This window comes from Chelon labrosus (assembly GCF_963514085.1).
Source record: "Chelon labrosus genome assembly, chromosome: 12".
NCBI classification, from domain to species: Eukaryota; Metazoa; Chordata; class Actinopteri; order Mugiliformes; family Mugilidae; genus Chelon; species Chelon labrosus.
The window spans coordinates 28,331,007-28,347,878 of record NC_140345.1 but is presented as its reverse complement, the minus strand read 5'-3'; the positions used below and the strand labels follow the sequence as shown (position 1 = coordinate 28,347,878).

General features: G+C 40.3%; 1 protein-coding gene across 1 annotated transcript; it reads left to right on the top strand.

Annotated features, from left to right (window-relative positions):
* The first annotated feature begins 476 nt into the window (after nt 1-476).
* LOC311496563 (uncharacterized protein) lies at nt 477-16,758 on the top strand. Its single transcript, XM_084556450.1, has 14 exons — nt 477-666; nt 4,245-4,442; nt 4,601-4,714; nt 4,875-4,931; nt 5,058-5,285; nt 5,656-5,778; nt 6,246-6,265; nt 13,572-13,576; nt 14,521-14,807; nt 14,975-15,079; nt 15,249-15,305; nt 15,432-15,659; nt 16,004-16,153; nt 16,621-16,758. Exons 2-14 carry the CDS (start codon nt 4,266-4,268, stop codon nt 16,684-16,686), a joined length of 1,617 nt encoding a protein of 538 aa, XP_084412576.1. The 5' UTR covers nt 477-666; nt 4,245-4,265; the 3' UTR covers nt 16,687-16,758.
* Nucleotides 16,759-16,872: the final 114 nt, after the last annotated feature.

Sequence of the window (16,872 nt, the reverse complement as noted above, 5' to 3'; positions counted from 1 at the left end):
GACAAATATGTTCATACATTAACAGGACCAGAGTTATCAGAGTGTGACCCTGCAAACTACTCACAGAAAGGAACCAGTTGGCCCATGGATTAAAATCCAGAACCTTCTGGCTGTGAGGCATCTGTCCTAACCACCACACCTTGAATCTTGAATGAACTATCACAGTCCTGGAGCTTCAGGAGTGTCGTCATCAGGGACAAACATATCTTGCTGTTAAACCTGTGAACATCTGAACTTTCTGTCATAATGTATAAGAGCATGGACTTTTAATTTAAGAGAAACTGATTTGTTAGAAAAGAATGTGGCATTAATACTTTACCTAAAGATCTGAGCACTTCCTCCAACACTTGTCAAATAAAAAATAAATAAAAATAGACTTTTTTCTTGGAGGTGTTAGATTTAGATGCTCATGTGGTGAAATAAGAATTTACTGACAGATAATAAGTAAATCATTTAGTAAAAAGCAAATTCATTATTCCATCGTGTCACCTGTTTTTATTCAGTAAAGGGTTAAGTCTCCAGCTTCCTGATGGAGGCCGGAACTTCTGGGAAATCAGTTTCTGATCCTGTTCTTCCCGTTATCCAAATAAAAACTGCGCATCCAAACACACAGGCTCGATTAACGGTGGATTCTGACAGTTCTAAATAATTCAATCGATTTGACAAGTAAGTATATATTTTTTATATTTTTAAAGGTTTCACTCTGTTTGTAGCGCTACCGAATTAAATAAAATAATCACAGGTTTGTTCGTGAATCAGTGATGTGTGCGTTCAAACTCGCTGGAAGATACTTTAACTGTTTTGGGAGCTAAACGGTGAATGTTTGACATGTTTAAAGAGAGCGAGACATTTAGATTAACATATAAAAGTAAAGATCTATGATGTCGCTGGTTTTCTTCGCTGTCAGCTGCTCAGTGCTGCCTCTAGTGGCTTTAAATGACACCGCAACAACACTTATGTCGAATAATATTTTAATACTGTCGCATTTAACAAGAAACGATACAAGCTGCTTCAGATATTAAAAATATTATTAATATTATTTATGTTAAAGTCATTTTAAATGTTAAGAATGAAATATCCTCGAGACGTTTTTGTGATGTAGCTTCCGGCCAGCGGGGGCAGCACTGAGTTCACTGCTGCGGTGTGAGTGTGAGAGCAGGCAGAGAGCGAAGAAGACGATGTTTAGTGTTTATAACTTTAAAAGCTAAAGTAAACACTTTAAATACAACAGTCCTGCGTTAATGATGAGCTCCTTGGCCGCTGTAATGTTGAGTTGTTGTCAGAAAGGTGGTAATTGATGACCATGTTGGAGGATTTAGTTTGTGGTGCTGTTAAACTGGATATTCTTGCTGGGGATGATGCTTTGGAACAAGAATAGAATAGAATAGAATAGAATAGAATAGAATAGAATAGAGTTCATTTAGTACATTACAACACAGCACAGGTACATTACTACGGAAGAGCATTGCACTCACTGGATAAAATATTTTTTTTGACACCTTATCTCGTAATTACGAGAAAAGATCTCATAATTATGAGATCAGGATCTCGAAATTACGAGATAAGATAAAGAAAAAGGAAACGTCTGTAAATCCTCTCTCAGTAGCAATGACGGGGCTATCGCAGCTAATCTGCTATTACTTCCTACTCGGTTTGAGACTCTGGGAAATATTAATGTTTCTTAAAAATGAGGATGGTATTAATATTAGTATGTCAACACTGCGCAGGCATCTCAAGTCTTTAGGACTGTTCAGGCGGAAAGCCCAGTCTGACGGTGGATGTCGCTCTCTTCCTGCAGGAGCAGTTGAACCAACACGGGATGCTTCATGGATACAAATTCATGCATTTGAAATGCATCCAATCTGGTTCAGTAGTGACTCAGGGAACTGCACGGCACCTGTTAGAAACCCTAGACCAGTGGTCGGCAACTGGCGGCCCGCGGGCCAAAATTGTCCCGCCTCCAATAATATCTGGCCCGCCACATGACATTGAAAATCAGTTGAGTCCTACCATGTTTGATTGACAAACGTAGGCTACTACCCGGCTTGACCACTAACAAACTAAGGCACTCAGACACTCACTCACTACGCACAATAGCAGAGAAACGAAACTTAACCGACTCATAACCGGTGCTCGTGGATCCCCGCTTAACCGAGTCAGCAGCCACTCACTCGACCGGCAGAGAAACAACACTTAACCGACTCATAACCGACTATTACACTACTAACCAAGAGAGACAAGAGCCAGTTAATATGCTAACTCGCCACCAAATTGACAGATTGCCTTCATATTTTAATATTCGGTTAAAGCGACCCCTGATGTCAGGAGATATGGATGCGACTTTAACCCTCAAGTAGTTCTCCAGATTTTTGTGCGTCAGGCCGGTTCCTCTCGTGCGTCTTATGGCATTCATAGAAGAAGGTCGACTCGCATATAGGTGGAGGGAAACATCGTCAGCACATAAAGGCGAGTTTCCTGATCCATCTGCACTCATCTGAGCATCCAAAAGTCATCCACGGATTGCGCACTTTTGAGCGCATCGCAAACCAGAGAGATTGTTTGGAAATCAATAAGCTCCAGCTGAAATGCGGCCTCATCCAACGAGGGGATGGTTTCTTTTTTTTTTGGCCAGGGAGGATAAATCTGCATTTCGGACAATGAGAGGGTCACGAACAAAAGCGATGATGTCCCTCGGGATGGAGTAGTAAGTAATTTAAGAAAGTCATTCTCTTAAAATGTTAAAACGAGTGACTTTCTTAAAATTACTTTTTTTGTACAAGATATAATAGTATCCTATAGATAAGGGGGAAATGTTTTGTTAAGTGGAAAAAAACATGTTTCTGATTGATGTGATGTTTTGGCCCGCCATTCAGTTGCTCGGAGAAAACGTACTTGCCCACCCCTGTCCTAGACCCTCAAGGAGTACAGCTAAGGCAGGGCTTCTCAAATAGTGGGGCGCGCCCCCCGGGGAACATGCTCTTTTATTTGCCGTACAAGAATAAAGTGTAATTGCACATCCACTACAGTAGGTGGCAGTGGCGCTCGCATTATGGTGTATGTTTTGTTTTTTGTTTTTTTGCACCGAGCATGCGCACACACAGCATAGAGCAGGAAATATGAAGTGCAGTGAACAAACCCTCAAGTTTATAAATAATAATAAAAAAAATTTTAATCCAGTGAATGCAATGCTCTTCCGTACATTACAGCACAGGTACATTTGAATTATTTTGAGTTTCCCATAGTCAAGTTTACTGAAATTGAAAATGGCTGGAAAAAAAAGGCATACAAAGCAGGCATAGATAATAAAAACAAATGCTGAAGTTTGAAAGTGCACTTACAGTTACAGAATAATATATATATTCAGTATATATAATATGTACAAAATGTGACGAACATAGTTTATAGTTGTATAAAACATTTTATTTCGAGTTACTTTCTATTTTTTTATATAGTTTTTGTATTGTATGTTCAATGTATTTTACTGCTACTGGATGCTTGAATTTCCTTCAGGATCAATAAAGTATCTACCTACCTATCTATCTATCTATCTATCTATCTATCTATCTATCTATCTATCTAATATTGGCACAAAATCAGTATCAGATGTGGTCTTGGGGTCAAATCATGGAGGATGTGTAGTGTGAACAGAGTTGCCCATATTACAAGTTTAAGACAATAGCACAAGTTATTTATTTATTTATTTATTTATTTATCTCCACCCTGATGTTAGCTGCACACTTGCACATCAGTTGCACAGGACGTGTGTTAATGTGAGGTCAGAACAGGCCTTTAGTTACCAGTGATAATGAATGAATTCTACTATAACAGTCCTGCTCTAAATTCTCCTTCATGACTTGTTCTAATGCTCAGTTGTTATCAGGTTGGATGTAGTTTGTGGTGCTGTAAAAACTAAACTGGGTTGAATTGAAACACTAAAGTGTATCTGCTGTTTAGCCACGCCCACTGACTACAATGCCACAATAACAGGAACAAACGAACCTGAATACCAGATCCTTCATGGAGAGAAGATTTAGAGCAGGACTATTATATTAGAATGTCTTCACTACTGTACCTAATGAACTGGCATGTGAGAGTACTTCTGCTTCTTTACACTTGCCCATCAGTGGCTTGTGAAGTGTAGACGCTAAATAAAAGGATCTTATTCGATATCCTGCACATTCACACGAGCAAACGCATCCCTCATCTTTTGGAAAGAGATTTACAAGCTGTCTGATCTCTTTCAGCCTCCAGCAGGAGCAGGCAGGATGTCTGTGAGCATGAGCAAGGCTGATGGGGTCACTGTGTTCACTCTGACCTCTGACCCCCAAAGTCCTTGGCCTCCTCTGTGCCAGATCCTGAAGAGCCTTTGCTACAGCCCAGTGTGCTGCTCGGTGTCTCCTCAGCTGAGGAGGATCCAGGGAATGTCTCAGTCAGTGCTGGGGGTGAGTTACAACCTTCAGTGCTTCAGGTCACACGTCTTTGTTTTAGAACATAGTTTTTACACGGTCACAGTCCTGTAACTGTCTCAGAGCTTCGTTCTTTTATTAAGGACAATTTCTTGAAAACACTTGTTGTTCCTCTTGTGCTTCCTCTTTCACAGGCTCTGCAGATTATGGTTGGGTTGCTCAATATCGGCTTTGGAGTCCTCCTCAGCTGCACCCAAGATCCATGGCAAATTCGGGAAATGGGGTTTCCTTATTGGCTCGGAGCCTTGGTAAGAGAGCTGATGCTGGATTAGATTACTTTTTTCCTTATTTTTAAAATAAAGTTTCTCTTGTCTTGTAACCAGGAATAAACCTGTTTTCTCTGCAGTGTTTGTGTGAAAGCATGGATCTTAAATGATATATTAATATTTGTATCTTTTATTTTTGTAGTTCATACTCTTTGGCATCATGTGCATTGTGTCTGAGAAGTACCCCAGTCCATGTCTGGTGAGTAATTACGGCAACTCTACAGGTAATGTTGCAGGGAGTTCCTAAAATGAATACCAGCAGTTAGCTCTGCAGAGACTTATTTATTCCCTGACTGTAAATAAATTGACAAGTCTTGTGTTTTAGGTGTTGACCAACGTGATTCTGAATCTGGTAGGAGTCGGCTTTGCCATCACAGCCATTGTGCTCTACAGCCTTGACATGGGAGATATATATGTGTGGTGGGATTGCAGGGATAATAATCGTAATTATCATAATTATGATTACTGGGGCCGTCGCTCTACAACACCGAGCCCGTCTGCTGAGGAGCAGCTCATGATTCTGAAATGTGAGGAGGGAAGAGAGATGGTTAAGGTAAGTGTGCAAGTTATTTTACAGATATTGTTTTTAGAAATCCACGATCACCGTCTCCAGAGCTGCCTTTAGTCGATATATTGATCCAGTGTTTTTATGTTGGTTGGACAAAAGAAGCACGGTTGCATTAGTCTGAGCTGATATTTGTAGATTGTTTTGGGGAGACTCTGTTCAGGAGCAGCTAACCAGTATGGTAGGCTTCATGGAATATTATTAATGTTTATGACTGGATCTAAGAAGTGGAACTAGGCTGGAGACAAAATAATGTTTGCAGTAGCAGATGGATTTGTTCTGATCTTTATTAAACCTCTATCGAAGACAAATATGTTCACGTACTTTAAAGGAAACTCTGCTGTTTGTGTCCCGTCAGATGCTCCTGAGAAGCATCAATGGCGTGCTGATGGTGTTGTCGGTCCTGGAGCTCTGTGTCGTCATCAGCGCCACCGTGTTGGGGATCAAGTCTCTGAGACGCAGAGGGAAGGAACAGAGCCAGGTAGAATCAGAATACCTTATTAATCCTTCAAGGAACGAGTCAAATACAAATAGAATAAGAAGTAATATATAAAATAAGATGTAAGATGCATATAAACCAAATATTTCACAAGTATTCCCAATGTGACAGAGGTAAATGGTTACAAACAGATTATAAAAGAGTGTTAAGAGTGACCAACACTCAGTGGGAGGAGTTATAAAGTCTGATAGCAACAGGCAGGAATGAGCTCCTGTGGTGTTCTGTGGTTCATGTCAGTAGGAAGAGTTCACTGGCCACCACAGACTCAAAGAACATCCTCAACATTATCCAGCAGACACTGAAGGACCTCAGTCTCCTCAGAAAGTAGAGTCGACTCTGGTCCTTCCTGTAGAGTAGCCTCAGTGTTCTTCAACCAGTCCAGTTTATGTAGTCGTGTGTTATTTTATTGTGATATTTACTTTCCAAATGTTCTGTTTTTTCTCTTTCAGAGCGCTCATGACCCAGAGCTGTGCAAACCACTGCTGGAGGAAGAGCCCACTAAACCCACAGCCTAAATGTCTTTAACCCTGCAGGTTTATACCACTGACTCTGTGTAGATTCACAGAGTATAGTCTCCAACCTCTGGCTCTTATTTTGTACACATACACATTTCAGTCTCTTTTTAACTGTGTCCAGTCATCGTCTGCAGAGCTCCTTGTGTTTAAGAAGGAGCTTCATGGATGTGTGTGGCATTCTGTTTTTGTTATTTTAGCATCTTGAGCTGAGCTTAAAAACTTGAATAAAGGCATCAACACTATTGACTGTTGCATATCTCATTACTGCTTATATTTCCATATCATACGAAGCTTTAAACCAGTTCCACTGGCACTGATGAGTTGATGGAGATGTGTCAATTCAATCAAGTACTGGAGCTGAGGACAGTATTAAAGTGTGTGTTCATGATTATTTCTTTCATATCCTACTTCATAGCATTTATTCCTATAAATTAGTAGAATATAATAAACACTTTTCCATTTTTATTACAAAAAAGATTCGTTTTAATTTATTCATTTTCATTTTTAACCCACAAAGAAAACACATACGCAAAAATACTGTTTCAATGCATGTGTTCAGCTTCATGTTCAAATGGTTCCAACAGATGCATTCCTGTGAAATGAACATTTTAAGGTGTTTTTTTTCATTAATACTTTACCTCAACTAAAAGATCTGAGCACTTCCTCCAACACTTGTCAAATAAAAGAAATAAAAACAGACCTTTTTCTTGGAGGTGTTAGATTTAGATGCTCATGTGGTGAAATAAGAATTACTGAAAGATAATAAGTAAATCATTTAGTAAAAAGCAAATTCATTATTCCATCGTGTCACCTGTTTTTATTCAGTAAAGGGTTAAGTCTCCAGCTTCCTGATGGAGGCCGATACTTCTGGGAAATCAGTTTCTGTTCCTGTTCCACCAGGTACTCAAATAAAAACTGCGCAACCAAACACAGAGGCTCGATTAACGGTGGATTCTGACAGTTCTAAATAATTCAATCGATTTGACAAGTAAGTATATTTTTAAAGGTTTCACTCTGTTTGTAACGCTACCGAATTAAATTAAATAATCATAGGTTTGTTCGTGAATCAATGATGTGTGCGTTCAAACTCGCTGGAAGATACTTTAACTGTTTTGGGAGATAAACGGTGAATGTTTGACATGTTTAAAGAGAGCGAGACATTTAGATTACAGTTTTTTCTGATAGCTTAGATGCAATTTTTTAAACTTTTGGCTTTTTTTGCAAAACTCTACACACAAATCACAAAACCTTTCACCCAAATAGCAAAACACATTAGATTACTTGCAAAAGCACGTTTTTGCACTAATTGCATAAACACTTTTTGCTAAACTGTTCACACTCTTTCAAAAATAGTATTTTTGTATCCGATGGTGCACACAAGCCATAATATCAGTAAGCACACAAAGCAGCCACTGCACACTGGCAGTAACAATGAAAAACTCATTTGGCTTTTGCTTATCCTGTGTGCAGGGCATATCGGTTTTCAGTACCTTATACAGTAACACACAGGGGTCAAAGTGTATGGATATTTATTTACACACATCAAAATACGTAAACATAAAGTGTGTTTTTCAAGTCAAGGCACAAAAAAAAACATATAATGGAGAATATCACTGAGGAAAAAAAAAATCAGTCTTGTCTTCTTACGGGGTCTGGCCACAAAATTTCATCAACATCACATGCAATGTCTTCCATTGCTAGGCAGCGGGGATAATATCTCCTCGAGTGTCGTATCCAGGCCTGACATGATACCTGGTCAATGTCTACGCATGCCTCCTCCATTGCCTCTAGAAGGGCTATGCGCTGATGGGGGCGACGGTCATAGACCTTCCAGCGCCAAGAAGAGAAGAACTCTTCAATTGGATTCAGGAATGGAGAGTAAGGGGGGAGGTAGACCGCAATGAAGAGCGGGTGATCGATAAACCAGTTGCGGACCAGAACAGCGTGATGGAAACTAACATTGTCCCATATGACGACATACCTGGTCTGCTCTGGTCTCTGAATGAGAGTGAATATTTCATGCAGGGTGTCCAGGAATGTAAGAATGTGTGCAGTGTTGTATGGGCCCAGATTTGCATGATGGTGAACAACACCGTTTTGGCTGATGGCTGCACACATGGTAATGTTTCCACCACGCTGTCCTGGGACATTGATTATGGCACGTTGTCCAATAATGTTCCTTCCCCGTCTTCTTGTTTTGCTGAGGTTAAAGCCTGCCTCATCCACAAAAATCAGCTCATGACCCATGGCATCTGCCTCTAGCTCCATCACTCTCTGGAAAAGACAAAACAAATGCAGCACAGCGGGCCCATGCACAGCACACAGTATGCACTTCCAGATTCAGTACCAATGATAAGCTTACCTGCACAAATTCATACCGCAGTTGTTTTACACGTTCACTGTTTCTTTGAAATGGGACCCTATAGATCTGCTTCATCTTTATTTGGTTGCGTGCCAGTAAGCGAGATAATGCAGAGATGCTCACATTATTTATGTCCTCGAATGTTGTGTCATCCTCTAGTATGTGCTGCTGTATTTCTCGTAGCCTTATTGAGTTGTTTGCCAACACCATATTCACTATGTAGGTCTCTTGTTCAGCCGTGAATAGTCTTCTTCTGCCCCCAGCTACAGGTCGTCTAACAATTCTACAAAGTAACAATATCAGTATTTTTACAGTAAATGTACAGTATTGTTTCTCAAAAGAATATGACACTACTGTATTACAGTATACATAATGTAAAACTTAGTATGAAGAAGATACTGTACTAACCGATTCTCATTTCGAAATGTTCTTATGATGCCTGCTACAGTGTAGCGGCTCAGGTTGGGTTGAACCCGTTGGCCAGCTTCCCTTAGGCTCATGCCATGGTTTATGACATGGTCCACTATTGTAGCTCTGATGACATCAGTGATTCTATTTCTTACTCGTACTCCTTGCCCTTCCTCTCCTCTTTCTCCTTGTGCTTCTGCACCTCCTCGTCCTCTTCCTCTAAGCACACCTCCTCGTCCTCTTCCTCTAAGCACACCTCGTTGTCCTCTTCCTCTAAGTGCTCCTCCGCGTCCTTGCTGTCCTCCTCTCCCTCTTGCTTCTGCACCTCCTCCTCCTCTTCCTCCAAATTCATTTCCTTGTCCACGTCCTCGTCCTCCTGCTTCTTCACCTCCACGTCCTCTTCCTCGCCCTCCTCTTACTCTCACTCCTCTTACTCTTCTTTCTCCTTCCATTGTTCTCCACACAAAAGGCTTACCTGTGGCTTATTTATAGTGCTCAGGCTGATTGCAAAGTCAAATAATTATAGATAATAGTTTTCACATGTGACAATGTGGCCTGACAGTTGGCAAAATTGTGTAAATAATAGCCATAAATATGTATAGTTTTGACAGGAGTGTGTAGATCATCTGGAAATTGAGTGTAAAGCAGTGAGCAGTGTTTACAGTTTTGCAAAAAGAGTGCTGTGCAGTAAATTGTATTTACACATACACAAAGTGTTTGTTACGAAATTGCAAACTAAGTGCAAAGCAGCGTTTGTGCTTTCAGTTTTGCAAACTCGGTGAAAGGTTTTGTGATAAATATTAATAGTTTTAGAAATTGTGCTATAAGAATCAATGTAAGTGTTTAAGCCATCAGAAAAAACTGTAAAATATAAAAGTAAAGATCTATGATGTCGCTAAGTTTCCTCGCGGTCAGCTGCTCAGTGCTGCCTCTAGTGGCTTTAAATGACACCGCAACAACATTTATGTCGAATAATATTTTACAGTTTTTTTCAATTGCTTACACACATTTTCAAAGCTCTATCTGTTTTTTTCAAAGCTCTACACACAAATTCAATAATTGCTCAAATGAAATGCAAAAAGTGACCCCTATCTTGCAAAATCAAACACAGCGTTCAAAATATTGTACACATATCTCAAAAGCAAACATTTGTCTCACATCATAAACACATTTTCCATAGTATTATAAACTTATGTCTATCATGTACACACTGTTACTCTAAATCTAAAGCTCTTTTGTTTTTATGGATTTTTTTTAAAATATTGCCATATAAGAGTGAAAATACAGTAATATGCAAAAATAAATCAATCCAATCAATATTGGAACCAAACATGTTTATTTTTCTGAATAAATCAGTTGCTGTAGTGAATTCAGTTTTGTACAGCACAAAGGAAAAAACAAAGCATGTACACCAACCACCACATATGGTGGTACATCAACCAAAAAAATAGAGATTTACAGTAATGCATGACAAAAGTGTGTGTGTGTGTGTGTGTGAGAGAGAGAGAGAGAGAGAGAGAGAGAGAGAGAAAGAGAGAGAGACAGAGAAAGAGAGAACTAGTTGGGTGTGTATTTAGGGTCCATCTCTCCTCCGGGCTGGATCTGGCCACAATATTTCATCTACATCACATGCTATAATCTCATCAGGGACTACTCTCCTTGGTTCCTCCCTTTCCCTTACTCCTCCAAGTCCTCCTCTTCCTCTCCCTCTTCCTCTTCCTGCTCCTCTTCCAAAGTGTCCTCTTCCTCTTACTGCTCCTCTTCCAAAGTGTCCTCCACGAACTCGAACTCCTCGCCGTCCTCTGTGTCCTCCTCTGACTCCCCTGTCTCTCTCTGCATTGACGTTATCCATTGTTCAAGACAGGTTACTTGACCTTTGGCCTATTTATAGGCCTATATCAGGCAGTGATTGGTTGGTGTTCAGTAAAGCAATTATTGTTTGCACACATGAGGATGGAGTCTGAGGCACTGATGACTAAGTGTGGCATTTTCATTGGTTGTGTTTGAAATAGGAAATCAAGTTACTTCCTGATAGATTTTTGTGTGTTAGGTAGAGAATTGTGTGTATTGAATTGCAAAAAGTTAAAAGCTAAATTGAAAACTGTGTCAAGGCTGAGAATTAGTGTATGGTTTTGCTGAATTGATGTAGAGTTGTGAAGTTTGAGTCAAAGGTTTTAGAAAGTGTGTGCTACATAAAGGAGTTGTGTGTAAGCAATTGAAAAAAACTGTAATACTGTCGCATTTAACAAGAAACGATACAAGCTGCTTCAGATATTAAAAATATTATTAATATTATTTATGTTAAAGTCATTTAAAATGTTAAGAATGAAATATCCTCGAGACGTTTTTGTGATGTAGCTTCCGGCCAGCGGGGGCAGCACTGAGCTCACTGCTGCGGTGTGAGTGTGAGAGCAGGCAGAGAGCGAAGAAGACGATGTTTAGTGTTTATAACTTTAAAAGCTAAAGTAAACACTTTAAATACAACAGTCCTGCGTTAATGATGAGCTCCTTGGCCGCTGTAATGTTGAGTTGTTGTCAGAAAGGTGGTAATTGATGACCATGTTGGAGGATTTAGTTTGTGGTTCTGTTAAACTGGATATTCTTGCTGGGGATGATGTTTTGGAACAAGAATAGAATAGAATAGAATAGAATAGAATAGAATAGAATAGAACAGAATAGAATAGAATAGAATAGAATAGAGTTCATTTAGTACATAACAACACAGCACAGGTACATTACTACGGAAGAGCATTGCACTCACTGGATAAAAAAAAAATTGACACCTTATCTCGTAATTACGAGAAAAGATCTCATAATTATGAGATCAGGATCTCGAAATTACGAGATAAGATAAAGTAAAAGGAAACGTCTGTAAATCCTCTCTCAGTAGCAATGACGGGGCTATCGCAGCTAATCTGCTATTACTTCCTACTCGGTTTGAGACTCTGGGAAATATTAATGTTTCTTAAAAATGAGGATGGTATTAATATTAGTATGTCAACACTGCGCAGGCATCTCAAGTCTTTAGGACTGTTCAGGCGGAAAGCCCAGTCTGACGGTGGATGTCGCTCTCTTCCTGCAGGAGCAGTTGAACCAACACGGGATGCTTCATGGATACAAATTCATGCATTTGAAATGCATCCAATCTGGTTCAGTAGTGACTCAGGGAACTGCACGGCACCTGTTAGAAACCCTAGACCAGTGGTCGGCAACTGGCGGCCCGCGGGCCAAAATTGTCCCGCCTCCAATAATATCTGGCCCGCCACATGACATTGAAAATCAGTTGAGTCCTACCATGTTTGATTGACAAACGTAGGCTACTACCCGGCTTGACCACTAACAAACTAAGGCACTCAGACACTCACTCACTACGCACAATAGCAGAGAAACGAAACTTAACCGACTCATAACCGGTGCTCGTGGATCCCCGCTTAACCGAGTCAGCAGCCACTCACTCGACCGGCAGAGAAACAACACTTAACCGACTCATAACCGACTATTACACTACTAACCAAGAGAGACAAGAGCCAGTTAATATGCTAACTCGCCACCAAATTGACAGATTGCCTTCATATTTTAATATTCGGTTAAAGCGACCCCTGATGTCAGGAGATATGGATGCGACTTTAACCCTCAAGTAGTTCTCCAGATTTTTGTGCGTCAGGCCGGTTCCTCTCGTGCGTCTTATGGCATTCATAGAAGAAGGTCGACTCGCATATAGGTGGAGGGAAACATCGTCAGCACATAAAGGCGAGTTTCCTGATCCATCTGCACTCATCTGAGCATCCAAAAGTCATCCACGGATTGCGCACTTTTGAGCGCATCGCAAACCAGAGAGATTGTTTGGAAATCAATAAGCTCCAGCTGAAATGCGGCCTCATCCAACGAGGGGATGGTTTCTTTTTTTTTTGGCCAGGGAGGATAAATCTGCATTTCGGACAATGAGAGGGTCACGAACAAAAGCGATGATGTCCCTCGGGATGGAGTAGTAAGTAATTTAAGAAAGTCATTCTCTTAAAATGTTAAAACGAGTGACTTTCTTAAAATTACTTTTTTTGTACAAGATATAATAGTATCCTATAGATAAGGGGGAAATGTTTTGTTAAGTGGAAAAAAACATGTTTCTGATTGATGTGATGTTTTGGCCCGCCATTCAGTTGCTCGGAGAAAACGTACTTGCCCACCCCTGTCCTAGACCCTCAAGGAGTACAGCTAAGGCAGGGCTTCTCAAATAGTGGGGCGCGCCCCCCGGGGAACATGCTCTTTTATTTGCCGTACAAGAATAAAGTGTAATTGCACATCCACTACAGTAGGTGGCAGTGGCGCTCGCATTATGGTGTATGTTTTGTTTTTTGTTTTTTTGCACCGAGCATGCGCACACACAGCATAGAGCAGGAAATATGAAGTGCAGTGAACAAACCCTCAAGTTTATAAATAATAATAAAAAAAATTTTAATCCAGTGAATGCAATGCTCTTCCGTACATTACAGCACAGGTACATTTGAATTATTTTGAGTTTCCCATAGTCAAGTTTACTGAAATTGAAAATGGCTGGAAAAAAAAGGCATACAAAGCAGGCATAGATAATAAAAACAAATGCTGAAGTTTGAAAGTGCACTTACAGTTACAGAATAATATATATATTCAGTATATATAATATGTACAAAATGTGACGAACATAGTTTATAGTTGTATAAAACATTTTATTTCGAGTTACTTTCTATTTTTTTATATAGTTTTTGTATTGTATGTTCAATGTATTTTACTGCTACTGGATGCTTGAATTTCCTTCAGGATCAATAAAGTATCTATCTATCTATCTATCTATCTATCTATCTATCTATCTATCTATCTATCTATCTAATATTGGCACAAAATCAGTATCAGATGTGGTCTTGGGGTCAAATCATGGAGGATGTGTAGTGTGAACAGAGTTGCCCATATTACAAGTTTAAGACAATAGCACAAGTTATTTATTTATTTATTTATTTATTTATCTCCACCCTGATGTTAGCTGCACACTTGCACATCAGTTGCACAGGACGTGTGTTAATGTGAGGTCAGAACAGGCCTTTAGCTACCAGTGATAATGAATGAATTCTACTATAACAGTCCTGCTCTAAATTCTCCTTCATGACTTGTTCTAATGCTCAGTTGTTATCAGGTTGGATGTAGTTTGTGGTGCTGTAAAAACTAAACTGGGTTGAATTGAAACACTAAAGTGTATCTGCTGTTTAGCCACGCCCACTGACTACAATGCCACAATAACAGGAACAAACTAACTTGAATACCAGATCCTTCATGGAGAGAAGATTTAGAGCAGGACTACTATATTAGAATGTCTTCACTACTGTACCTAATGAACTGACATGTGAGAGTACTTCTGCTTCTTTACACTTGCCAATCGGTGGCTTGTGAAGTGTAGACGCTAAATAAAAGGATCTTATTCGATATCCTGCACATTCACACCAGCAAACGCATCCCTCATCTTTTGGAAAGAGATTTACAAGCTGTCTGATCTCTTTCAGCCTCCAGCAGGAGCAGGCAGGATGTCTGTGAGCATGAGCAAGGCTGATGGGGTCACTGTGTTCACTCTGACCTCTGACCCCCAAAGTCCTTGGCCTCCTCTGTGCCAGATCCTGAAGAGCCTTTGCTACAGCCCAGTGTGCTGCTCGGTGTCTCCTCAGCTGAGGAGGATCCAGGGAATGTCTCAGTCAGTGCTGGGGGTGAGTTACAACCTTCAGTGCTTCAGGTCACACGTCTTTGTTTTAGAACATAGTTTTTACACGGTCACAGTCCTGTAACTGTCTCAGAGCTTCGTTCTTTTATTGAGGACAATTTCTTGAAAACACTTGTTGTTCCTCTTGTGCTTCCTCTTTCACGGGCTCTGCAGATTATGGTTGGGTTGCTCAATATCGGCTTTGGAGTCCTCCTCAGCTGCACCCGAGCTTCATGGCAAATTGACAAAATTGGGTATCCTTATTGGCTCGGAGCCTTGGTAAGAGAGCTGATGCTGGATTAGATTACTTTTTTCCTTATTTTTAAAATAAAGTTTCTCTTGTCTTGTAACCAGCAATAAACCTGTTTACTCATAAGCCTCTGCAGTGTTTGTGTGAAAGCATGGATCTTAAATGATATATTAATATCTTTATCTTTTATTTTTGTAGTTCATTCTCTTTGGCATCATGTGCATTGTGTCTGAGAAGTACCCCAGTCCATGTCTGGTGAGTAATTACGGCAACTCTACAGGTAATGTTGCAGGGAGTTCCTAAAATGAATACCAGCAGTTAGCTCTGCAGAGACTTATTTATTCCCTGACTGTAAATAAATTGACAAGTCTTGTGTTTTAGGTGTTGACCAGCGTGATTCTGAATCTGGTAGGAGTCGCCTTTGCCATGACAGCCATTGTGTTCTACTTCATTGAACTGGACAATATATATGTGTGGTGGGATTGCAGGGATGATAATCGTAATTATCATAATTATGATTCCTGGGGCCGTCGCTCTAAAACACCGAGCTCGTCTGCTGAGAAGCAGCTCATGATTCAGAAATGCGAGGAGGGAAGAGCGATGGTTATCGTAAGTGTGCAAGTTATTTTACAGATATTGTTTTTAGAAATCCACGATCACCGTCTCCAGAGCTGCCTTTAGTCGATATATTGATCCAGTGTTTTTATGTTGATTGGACAAAAGAAGCACGGTTGCATTAGTCTGAGCTGATATTTGTAGATTGTTTTGGGGAGACTCTGTTCAGGAGCAGCTAACCAGTATGGTAGGCTTCATGGAATATTATTAATGTTTATGACTGGATCTAAGAAGTGGAACTAGGCTGGAGACAAAAATAATGTTTGCAGTAGCAGATGGATTTGTTCTGATCTTTATTAAACCTCTATCAAAGACAAATATGTTCACGTACTTTAAAGGAAACTCTGCTGTTTGTGTCCCGTCAGATGCTCCTGAGAGGCATCAGTGGCGTGCTGATCGTGTTGTCGGTCCTGGAGCTCTGTGTCGTCATCAGCGCCACCGTGTTGGGAATCAAGTCTCTGAGACGCAGAGGGAAGGAACAGAGCCAGGTAGAATCAGAATACCTTATTAATCCTTCAAGGAACGAGTCACATACAAATAGAATAAGAAGTAATATATAAAATAAGATGTAAGATGCATATAAACCAAATATTTCACAAGTATTCCCAATGTGACAGAGGTAAATGGTTACAAACAGATTATAAAAGAGTGTTAAGAGTGACCAACACTCAGTGGGAGGAGTTATAAAGTCTGATAGCAACAGGCAGGAATGAGCTCCTGTGGTGTTCTGTGGCTCATGTCAGTAGGAAGAGTTCACTGGCCACCACAGACTCAAAGAACATCCTCAACATTATCCAGGAGACACTGAAGGACCTCAGTCTCCTCAGAAAGTAGAGTCGACTCTGGTCTTTCCTGTAGAGTATCCTCTATGTTCTTCAACCAGTCCAGTTTATGTAGTCGTGTGTTATTTTATTGTGATATTTACTTTCCAAATGTTCTGTTTTTTCTCTTTCAGAGCGCTCATGACCCAGAGCTGTGCAAACCACTGCTGGAGGAAGAGCCCACTAAACCCACAGCCTAAATGTCTTTAACCCTGCAGGTTTATACCACTGACTCTGTGTAGATTCACAGAGTATAGTCTCCAACCTCTGGCTCTTATTTTGTACACATACTCATTTCAGTCTCTTTTTAACTGTGTCCAGTCATCGTCTGCAGAGCTCCTTGTGTTTAAGAAGGAGCTTCATGGATGTGTGTGGCATTCTGTTTT

Bases quoted from the DNA above. Each gene is read 5' to 3' on its own strand.
- LOC311496563 (XM_084556450.1), top strand. From the start codon at position 4,266: ATGTCTGTGAGCATGAGCAAGGCTGATGGGGTCACTGTGTTCACTCTG. The intron at 15,080-15,248 runs GTAAGAGAGCTG...TTATTTTTGTAG, and splicing joins CTTATTGGCTCGGAGCCTTG to TTCATTCTCTTTGGCATCAT. The intron at 15,660-16,003 runs GTAAGTGTGCAA...CGTACTTTAAAG, and splicing joins AGGGAAGAGCGATGGTTATC to GAAACTCTGCTGTTTGTGTC.